This window comes from Symsagittifera roscoffensis, chromosome 6, assembly GCF_963678635.1.
Source record: "Symsagittifera roscoffensis chromosome 6, txSymRosc1.1, whole genome shotgun sequence".
Lineage (NCBI taxonomy): Eukaryota > Metazoa > Xenacoelomorpha > Acoela > Convolutidae > Symsagittifera > Symsagittifera roscoffensis.
In genome coordinates, this window is record NC_087067.1 from 21,521,547 (window position 1) to 21,533,090 (window position 11,544).

The 11,544-nt window shown below is 33.6% G+C and overlaps 1 protein-coding gene across 2 annotated transcripts in view; it reads right to left on the minus strand.

Moving 5' to 3' along the window:
* Nucleotides 1-145: 145 nt before the first annotated feature.
* The window catches only part of LOC134847784 (chymotrypsin B-like), a 23,039-nt gene continuing 11,640 nt past the window's right edge, over nt 146-11,544 (minus strand). For both annotated transcript variants that reach the window (XM_063865000.1, XM_063865001.1), the window contains exons 4-5: nt 1,721-1,830; nt 146-875 (exon numbers count right to left, since the gene is read on the minus strand). In XM_063865000.1, coding sequence (XP_063721070.1) covers nt 649-875; nt 1,721-1,830 — 337 coding nt within the window. In that variant the 3' untranslated portion in view covers nt 146-648. The remainder of the gene's footprint in view (nt 876-1,720; nt 1,831-11,544) is intronic.

The window sequence follows — 11,544 nt, forward strand, 5'->3', positions numbered from 1 at the left end:
TGGGGATTTTATTGCTCAGAAAAATATCATCAATTTATCCATTTTTAATCGATTAGAATAGATTGTTTTTGTTATTTTTAGAGACTTACAATGAAAATTGAATATAATAGATTATTATCCATGAAATTTCATTGTGGGAGCGCTTATTTACTCTGGTTATTTATAATGATGTGTATTCTTTAGCAGATACTATTAGGGAAATGGAAAAAATGTTCAAAAATCCCGCCGGAATATTCAGGACATCGCACTGATACGGACAGTCTTGTTCAGTTAAATTCGTCAGAAAAAGTACATCACATTTAGAAGACGAAAAAAATTAAAAAGATCTCAGGCGCGCTTCAACAGGTTGAACAACTTTCTACGCTGGCTCAAGTTGGAGCTCTTTCAATAATAAGTTTTCTATATTACTGGATTATTGTACAACTTGGAACGAATTGATTTATCGCATAATTTTGCCTCCATTTTCTGATCATACATCAAAAAATTTGGATTTTACTTTGAAACTAATAACAAATGATAGATTTGAATGACATTTGATTTTAACATGAGATCAAATGACATACAGAGCCCAACCGATATATTGAAAACAGCTCCGAAAGACTGGAAATGTCATTGTATCACACCACATGGAAAAAACAGCTTCAATTCTTAGGTCCTATAATTATCATTGACTGTTTTAGCGATCCATTTATAGAACTTTGGCACACTGATGAAAAACATATTGCCCAAATAGGTTGGGTCTTCTTTTCGATTCTTGAGTTTAAATACTCTGTGAGTTGTGACACCGTAAAGACACTGCGCGTGACCACATCCGTCTTTGCTGACTAGGTAGAGGGGAGAACCACTATCACCTCCACTCGTGCAACTGTTCAAAACTGAAAAGAAATGAAATAAACTTCAAAATATAATTATGAAAAAATTGTTTTCACGAAGGGAGCAGAGAAGCTAATTAGTACTCATACCAGCAGAAAAATTAGTTAAAAAAATATGCGTAGTCATTTAATGACATAGAAATTAAGCAAAAAAGCCAGCTAGCTGGCAATCGAAAGGTGTCTTCGAACAAATAATTCGATTTAAAAGATGAGCTCGCATTATTTAGGTATGTTGGCTGTTTTTTATCGAGAGGGTTGGTCATGTTGTTTTTGATGGCCTATTGTCACTATTGTAAGCCCATTCACGCGTTAAGGGGGAGGAGGGGGGAGGGGCGAGAAATAGCTTATTAGGTAACTCAAGAATGCTTTTTCCACCAAAAATTATTTGAATGTTATGATATGAAATCATGAGCTAGATTTCAAAACAAATGTGTAACACCAAAACTCACCATATTAAAACTCAAAAACTCTTTCAGATTAAAAAAAAAATTACTAAAACTGATGCATTTGAAGCCGGCTTTTTCTGTGTTAATTGAAAAAAAAATGCTATTGCGGACATTATTAAGGTGTTGCAGAGAAGATTTTGGTATTTAGGTGTTGCAGAGCCATCATTTTTTGGTATTTAGAAGCAAATGTCCATTACCAACCCTGGTAACTTGCTTTCCTTGAGACACTGATCGCCCAAACAAAAAATCGCAAAAACAAATATTTTTTTCAACGAACGGGTTGCATTTCTAAATGTCTTCTGTTGCTTCAGTCATAATTAGAAAAAACAACTTGCCATACAATTCCATACTAATCTTCAAAGTTATTCCGTAGAAATTGCTCAGTTTGAAGAGAATAAAAACCTGTGTTTTGCGCCTGTATCAAACCCACGAAATATTCTTCGTTGGTTAGACTCAAATCCCAAATCGACCAAGGTCGTTCCACCAGAAACGTCTCTTGCAGCACCTCGGCCCTGAAAATTGTTCTGAATATTCAAGCCGTAAACTTGAGAACAATAAGAAACAGAAAAATAGTATAATTTAGCTGTAATGGTTCATTTTATTCTTCAAAACTAACAGAAAACAAAATTCAAATTCTTAATTAAAATTGATGTTAAAAAGTTGTGTAATATCAGTTGAGCAAGGAAAATTAGAAAAATTAAAAGAAGAAGATATTTCAACAAAAAGGCGGGAGTAGCTTTGAATGAACTCCGATTGCTCCATTTTACCTTATTGATTTCCATTTCAATAAATCAAAAATCAAAAAGTAAGTTCGCACTCTGCAAACCTTCAATGATTTAAACTTTCTATTGGGAAGGCAAATCTCTAAAACACTAAATCAAGGGGTGTCTCTATAAACCTATTTATAATTTATGAAATTTTTTCTTTGATCAAAGTTTTGTAATGCAAAATTTGAGACTTGCATTTTCTTGAACACATTGAATTTTCACTGATGATTTAAAATTATTTAAAACTTTATGAGTAGCTGTAGAATTAGTGGCTCAATTTTTCTCATTAGTTAGTGTACACAAACAAAATTTCAAATGAGTACAGCTCAAAAAAACTGAAAACTGTATTTTTGCCAGACGGTGCAAATAAGGTGATTAATCATAACAAGTCTGCAGTGGAAATATCTGATGCGTTTACTACTCTTGTAGATAAGTGTTTGGTTCTGTTTGAACCTGATTTCCTCGTATTTTACGAATTAATACCTTTCAAAAAAGCACCCGAAAAAAATATAAAAAACAAAACAAACGATGAATTGAATAATTTGCTGGGTGTTAAATTCAAGAACAATGATACAGTACAGGTGCTCAAATTAAGTGGGCTAATCACAGACAAACCCACTTTTTGTTTGAAAATTGCGCATTATTATGAAAAATATTATGATATTTTGATTTTGAAAAATAAAATAGGTATTCCATACTTTAGGAAAGCATTATTGGGACATTTATTGAATACTTTTCATGGTATCACCCAATCGCATTTTAGTGACAAAACTAAGAGCCAGCGTAAGGTGCAGTGAAAACAGCACAAATAACAGCAGCCCCCTTTCCAACCCTTTAACTTGGAATCACACAATTGTACAAGTCCTGATTAATTTTCAAATGTAGTTTTTTGTTTGCTTAGATGCTGTAAACGGTCAATAGACCAATTTCTCTTATGAGCAAATGCGCAAAATCCGCGTACTTTTTGAGGACGGAGTGGTTTAAACTACTCCCACGGCATTGTTAGCCAGTCATAATGATCATGAAGATAATAAAAATTTTTCTCAATGCAAGAAGAATTTTAGAAACGGTCAGAAATTTTAGCTTGAAGATACCTTTCTTTTTTCTTCTCTATTTATAGTAACAAATTAATTAAATTTGTACAGAGATGTCTGACTTAGCCCAGGTCTAATGCTTTCATACGGCAATAATTTCAAAAAGGCCTCACTTTACAATCAATTTTAAAATTCTTTCAAGTAAATAGTCCAAGTCTCAATGAAAAACGCCTCCAGATAATTAGACAGATAAACGACTAATGCAACACTTGTGCTTTTTCTTTTCACGAAACGTGATTCTTATCTAAATGAGTCTCTGACACGTACAACTTTTACAGGTACAACCAAAAAAAAACTTTTCAGACTTTCCGTTGTGATAGGGTCTCGGATGACCCAAACAAAAAACGGAGAAGACTGCTAGCAATTGTGCCAGAAAAATAAAAGCACGGTTGAAACCTGACTTTAACACTCTTAGTTCTCAATTTGAAATTTTGTGAATTGGTATTCAAGTTAATCGAAGTCAAACAGTTTTGGTAAAAAAAATATGTTACTGTTGTATGAAAAATCTATGTACTGACTTTCTTGAACAATTTGCAAAGGCATTGATTGATAAAGCAGCCATAGGCAAAAAAAATTAAGTCTGATGGGTGACTAATTTGAATTATCCGAATAGAGATAAAAAAACATGAATACGATACAATGTCCTCCTGGTCTAGCAATAAGCAACATTTTTACACCAACGCGACCTGCTGGTAATTCAGTCCTTGATATTATTATTCATGATACCAGTTTAAAAACAGTAGATACCTATGTGTTTGATTTTCCTATAACAAGTCATCATCTTGCATTACTAAAAATTATGCAATTCAGCTTAAAATTAAGATCGTGTGATAATAAACACATTCTCGATGAAAAGAGAAAAACACATTCTCGATGTAAACACTATTCAACAGATGAGTTCAGAAAATCAGTAAGAGCATCAGATTGGTCAAACCTTTAAATGCAAACTGATGCTGACATTATGTTGACTATTTTTGAAGAAATTTTTCATGAAATTATTTTGAAACATGCTCCGATTATAAAAGTCCTGATAAAAAACAAAAAACCGGTCTTTTCAGTAGCTACACCATATGATTTAAAAATCACCTACATTTTAAATATGAAAGTTGGACATTTTTTGATGACAAATAGTTTCAACAAATTCACAGAACTATAATGTGTAAGGAATACAAAAATGTTTACAAGCAAATAATTGAATCAGCCCCTTCAGATAGATTAAAATGGGTAATGTTTTAACTGATGTACAACAATTAGTAAATTTCCTCAATTTCAAAATCGGTAAGCAGGCGAGTTTTAAATTTAACCTAATTCACCCAACTATTGTAAACCCAAAACATTTCATTAGCAGCGGGAATATTCTCTTTTAGGTTTAACACCAGACATAAAACCAGGCATTAAAATTTTTCTTGCTTCGAGAAAAAAACAATACGTTGGGTCCCTCTAAAACGCCAACATGGGCCTTGCTATTTCATTTGCCGCGTCATGTAAGGCCCATGTTGGTGTATTAGAGGGACCCAACGTGTTGTTTTTTCTCAAAGCAAGAAGAATTTTAATTCCTGGTTTTATGTCTGGTATCAGAAACATAGACGGATTTTTCTCTCCAAGTCTTCATCAACCCATATTGAGATAAAGTCAAACGAATAGTCGAATACGTTTTCATAATCAGCAAAATGCAAATTGCTCACAGTACCATACTTTTGTTTTGTAGAAATGCACCAAGAGATTTGTTGAGGCTCACTCAAATAAAATTGTTTTTTGAAAATTAACTCGTATTCTTTTTTTGAAATTTCCTTTGCCCTTTCGAGGAAGACGACGTAGCGTTCATTACAAATTTTGAAAAATGAGTTTTTTTTCTGCGGTTGAAAACACTCTTAATTGAAAGTTTTCATTATCAATATCATCAGTACACCAGGTCCCCTCAAATTTCATTTTTCTTATTTCAAAATTTGACAAATTTATCATTTGGTATATTGTGCCCTGAAATGGCCGCCGCCTTTGGAGAGTTATTTCAATCTACTGCCTTTTCACCATAAAATATAGATCAAGTTAAGGAATTAGTTTACTGCAGCCAACAGTTAAGCTACATTGCCAAAATCGCCGGCGAATTTTTATTAAGTATCATAAAAGTCAATTCCCCGTTCACTAACAATTTTCAACTAGGTCGAAAGTTCATATGGCCGAAACAAATATAACAATTAATATGATTCATATAATTAGCCAGGACCAATAATTAGGACCCCCAATTTTGGAATTAGAGAGAATTTTGTATCTTGTTCCTTCTTGTTAAGCCAAACTTGGCAAGATCTTAAGTAGGGGGTCTTCTGCTTTTTGCGTGGAAAATTTGTTTCGTTCACAAAATCCTAGGATGAGGGTCCTCCAAAAATTTAAGGACCCCTTTCCTAGGATTTTGCTTTACGTGAGGACCCCCCTTAGGAAGCACCCCCCTTAGGATCCGGGACACGATACAATACTACTTGCCTTTGTAGGGGAAACACAAACACTTTTAGAAAAGCAACATTGATTTGAGATACTTTCAATTGAAAAGTTTTAATCGACGGTCATTTTCCGTTTCAACTCTTTTTTTGTCACAACTCAGCTATCTGAGCACAAAAGATTTTCGGCTATTCAGAAATGCTAATCGGGTGGATCAATCAAAGAGAAAGTTGTCAAATATTTTGCAAAGAGTTTGCAAAAAATCAAGAGTAGGCAGAACCAATATGGATGCGCCCTGATGTGAGTGGTCATGTCTGACCCTTGATTTAGTCGACCTATCGCAACCCGGGTAAAATAAAGCAGCGCATGGATAAAAAGGCAAAGTTTCCAGCAAGCATTCAAAGTAGATTACAATTTAATTGCTTTCGGCGATATTCAATTGGCATTTTTCGATATTCAATTGACAATTGGCCCTGGTTGACACAAATTGCCTATCATACTACTTCACACTATCAAATAACTGCTTATCATACAGTTTCATGCAAATTCATAGACTGAGAATTTTTATAAAAAGAGCAAAATATTTTTTTTTCCATACTATGACTTTTTATAAAAATCTCTTTTTGCCACATTCTGGAATTAGATAACAATTTTTTTGCCCCAATTTTTAATACAAGAGAGTTATGAAAATAGCCACAACAGTTTTTTGAACTATGAACCTGTATGATGAGCAATTTTTCCAAACTATGAAATTGTATAATTAACATTTTTCCCATTTTTTTACCAAAATACAAAAACCAATTGTTATGAAATTTGACTTTCATCCGTAACCCGCTACTTTGGTAAAAAAAAAGAACGCAGATGAACTTTTTTTTTTTCGTTTATCTTAGCATATTAAAACAAAAACAAAAAAAAATAATTGTGTTTCTAGAAAAAACACATGCATTTGGGCGAAAAACTCAGTTTTTGGGCTGAAAACTCTGAAAAAACCTGGACTACTTTATAGACACCAATTTTCAAATTTGCATCCAAAATTTTTTTTCCTGAAAATTTTTTTTGAGCACAGAAGCAAAATTGCAATCAAAAAGAGGACTAAAAATTTTAACCTCAAAGTTGTAATTTTTCTACAGAAAAACGCAAAACACAGTTTTCATTTATGAAATTGTATGATGCACGTTTTTTCTTCAAAATTTCAAACCAATTTAAGCAAATCAAAAAAATTTCGAAAAAAAATTCAATTGAAAAATGCTTTTAAACAAAAAAATGCTCTTCAAATAAAAAAGTATAAAAAGAATGTACGGACGTCAACGCGGGTAGATAAAAGGACTTTCGTAAAACTCAGTGGGTTTTTTAACTCAGTGGGTTTTTTATTCAATCTGTGAATCATGCACACCTGTTTTGTACATTCATGCCGTTTTTACAGGTCCTAGTTTAAACAAATCTCAATCAAATATAATATGGTAATGCAAAAAGCTTAGAAAGTGAAAGAACTTGTCTCCAAATAATTTCACCTTGAGTTACAGCAATTACTTTACCCAATACATAAAATTGCTTGTGCAGAAATTGGAAAAACAAGAAAAGTTAACGAAAAGTTCAGCAGGAATAAGGAAAGTACATAAATCTTGTTTTATTCCTGATATAAACAGACCTGCATTACTTTTTTCTATCCTTTTAGAAACACTTTTTTCTGGTCACGTTTTGAGAAAAAATTGAACTACTTAGAAACACTTTGTTTTGGTCACGTTTTGGGAAAAATTTGAACTGAAAAGAATACACATCATATTGAGATCCGTTTTCGCGATAAAAGCAGCCAACAAACTCCTTATTACGAGATTCAGGACGAATAAAAGAGGAAGTTATTTGAAAAAATCTATTAACCAGGTAGCAAAAAAAAACTTGAGTTTGCAAATAATTTATTTTACATACTTCATGGTCAACATATTCTATTTTTACTGGTAAACTACTTGCACAAAATAAAGTTTAAATAAAGACCATTGTCAAAAATTACATCATTGTTCTGCTTCTTGCACAGAGCAAATTTCATATTAAAACCATTGCTAATAGTTAAATCCTTGTTACCCTCGAAAGTGGCACAAATATTCAGCTTAGTTGCAGGAGTAACGTATTTTAGTAGCGTAAACGTATAAAAAATATCGTCAAATTAGAATGTTTTCAGAAGAATACTTCACCTTGTATATATTTTTCTGAAAAATTTTTCAGCGTCCAATTTTTGATATATTGAGATGAGTTAGCTAACGCCAAAATTCTAGTCCGTGGAATATTGTAGAAAATTTATGAGCTCTATACGCATTTCGTTTTTTCCTACTTCAGTTCTAAAGTAGGAAGAACGTTGCATACACAATTTACGATTTAGAGTAACAAAACAATCCGAGTTAAAACTACGAGGTGTCATAGTTTCTGCTGTGTATTGTCATAGTTTACGAGCATATAGTTCAAAAAGAGTATACAATTTTGGTTGCTGGAACAAGCTGGCAGTGGGAAACCTAAATGGTTTATTGTAAATTCTGCGTAGCCGGCATTTTTGAAAAATGTGTAAGAAATCGCAAAAACTCAAAGGCATTTCAGAAAAATGTGAAGAATCTATGTTTATTGCGCAGTGCTGACTTTCAAGTAAACATATCTACACTTTTACAACGATAGTTTTGTTGTCCATAGCGTTTTCGTAAAATATAATTGAGATAGGGTTGTCAAGAAAATAAAAACTCTTCGAGGACCTTTGAAAGGTTTCCATCTTGTTTGAGCACATTTCAGTTTTTTAGTAGTTTCCCACATTCCAAGCTGAATTATTTTTTTGAGCCAGGCTTTTTTGATTCGACTCAAGGGCAATTCTGTGCGTCTGGAACTTTCCCGTGGTGTGCTTTTTGTGTGATCTGGTAAAGGTGAACGTGGAGGTCTATTTAAAAATTGTCCTCACATATTACCAACTTGTTTGGTTTTGTTAAGGCCCTGTTCGATCACCTTCCATTTTTTTTCAAACATAAATTTTGTGTTAACCATTTCACAAGGGAGTGAATTTTGGGCATCGTATAAGTATTTCAATCACCAAATTGATGAAATAACGCAACTCGATAACCGTTTGGCAAGAGTCAGTTTTTATTCTTGAATAAAAGCGAGAAAAAAAACCAATTGATCACTCAGAGCAAATAGAAAATCTGCTGCTGCTACTTGCAGAAAAACCTTTGGCGAGACTGTTGCCAAAGCAACTCCTTTTTCCAACTTTTTTCATTCAAAAGTCACCGTAATCAAAGTTTTGTAATACCTCTGATACAAACTTGCTTAGAAAAAAATGAGGAGAATTACTTCTTTGAGCTCAGTTTTGTTGTAAGGCGAGAAACAATTTACATGTTTCTGACAAAAAAAGCAAACAGATAAAAAAAGCATAGACTAGAGTGAAGAAAAAGACAACGCCCCGTTTTTTGGAAATTTGTTTTCCAAATAATTTCGCTTGCATATTCTGATGGTGTTTTGGCTATTTGATCAAAATATTGGATTGCAAAAAAATTAAGAAATGAAAATTCAAACTTTTCTGGTCCTTTTATTATGGTTTTTGCACTACTTATTTTTTTTCTGGGAATTTGGTATCTTTTTCAAAGAGAAGTGAGGAAATTTTTTAAAATGCATGATTTTAGCATACACCAGCAAAAGAAACTCAAAATATGTGTGGACAAACCTATAGCAGTTAAACCCGGATTTCGTCGCATTTTCTATCCTTGTTCTAAAGTAGTTCCTGAGAACTACTTTTCATTTTTATAAAAATTTAGTCTACCTTACTCACGCATGACTGAGCTGTGCAACAACAAAAAAGACAAAGTTGTATATCTAGATAAAAATATAGCTTGTCTGCAAATTTCGCACTTTGTGGCAAAGGGATTACACCGTAAAAATTTTTAAAAAAAATTTCTGTGAAAGCAGAGCAAAGTTTACAACATTTTGTATTATTTCACAGAAGGTCTTTTTTTGTAAATTGACATTCGGTAAAAAAAAGAACATAAAACATTACAGATTTGGAAAATTAAGTCTCAGATTTAAGTTTTTTTAATAGAATTTTAAATAACTATGCACTTAACTGTTTTTCTGTTACAAAATTTGAAACAAAATCTATAATAATTTCGATTTGGTTTGATGAATTTAAAACAATCATAAAAAGACAATTTCACAATAAACAGAAATTAATTTCAAAATTTAATCTTTTTCGCTCGCGCATGAGTGAAAGGCGGAACATTACGATTGGCAAAAAACGCCTCTAGACGGAAATTTCAATTCATTGAAACTTTTGATAAGCTTTTGATTCTTTCCTTTGTTAGATATACTGACTTATTATATTTAAGACTTAGCTTCCATTTCTTTAGCCGCTCTTAAATTCTAGAAACAACAAAATCATTAAGAAAACTGGTTCAATTGAAACCCACTTGTCCGCGTGAGCAGATTCCGTGTTTGTCAAGTGAAATTGAACGGATCTGTAGACTTTTGGAAAAATCTTTGCTGAGTAAAACCAACCCGTTCAGTGACTTCTTTGACAGACGCAGCAGTTTTCAGATTGCAGGAACTCATTCAATGTTCAACAGAATTCACCGAAATTGTATAAGTCAAACCAATCAATCTTGTCAATTGAAAGCTACAGACATTGCACTACTCCTTTACGACTGCAGAGTGATATTTAAAAAAAATAACAACACTATCCATTATTATGGGGTATCTTCATTAGGCTCAAATGATTCAATTATACACACACAACATCAGATAGGTTGTTACGAACAAGTGTACAGATAAGACATATAACAGCAGAACAAAGAACCAGTGCAACTTATTCCAAAATCAGACAAAACCCACAAACTTTGCAACAGTAACGAGCAGCCGACACAGACAGAATATCTACACCAAGACAAACATTTTTGACCGTGTCATTGTTCGGAAAAGTTATATACGAAACTCTTCAGTACCCGCACCAACCGCCCATGGATCATAATCGATTATATTGTCATAATATGGTCAGCATCTATAAAATGACAAAATAATCGATTATAATCCATTAAAAATGGATTATAATCCTAATATTCTTTATCCCAATAAAATCCATTATAATCGATTATAATCGATTATAATGGATTTTTTTGAGGAATTATTCATAAAATTCACAATGTTCTTCAAAATTATCTCATTTCCTGTTTAGTGTAGTTGCTACGTGTTATGTTTCATAAAATGTTACATTTAAGAAAAAAACTTATAAATTTTTTGTCTCAACTTTTTCTAATTCATCGCAGTTTAACACTTCATTTTACCCCCCCAGCCAGTTAAGCCCCCATTACCCAGTATACTACTACCCACCAGTTTACTATCCCCCCCCCCCCCCCCCCCCCCAGTTTACCCCCTCCCACCTGCCCACCAGCCTCCAGTTTACCCTGCCCCTTTAGCTGGGGGGGGGGGGGGGGGTAACAAAGCTTGAGGGGGCGAGGGGATGACCAGTTTAACCCCCTCCCCCGGTTTATTTACCCCACCCCGTTCGGTTTATTTACTCCCCCCCCAGATTAATTTAACCCCCCCCCCCGGTTTACCTCCCCATCCCCCCAGTTTATACCCCCCAGTTTACACCCCTCCCCCAGTTTACCCTGCCCCTTTAGTTGGGGGGGGGGGGGGGGGGGGGGGGGGTAAAAGCTTGAGGGGGCGAGGGGACGAAGTTGAGACATGGCATTTAGTAAAAGACAGGGCATAAATTCTCAAAATAATCGATTATAAAGGCTCAAAATAATCGATTATAATGGATTATCTTGGCAAAAATAATCGATTTCAGTGATAAAAATAATGGATTATAATCCATTATTTTTGTCACTGAAATCGATTATTTTTGCCAAAAATAATCCATTATAATCGGTTATTTTAAAATAAAAATCCATTTTTTTATATGGCGGAGAGA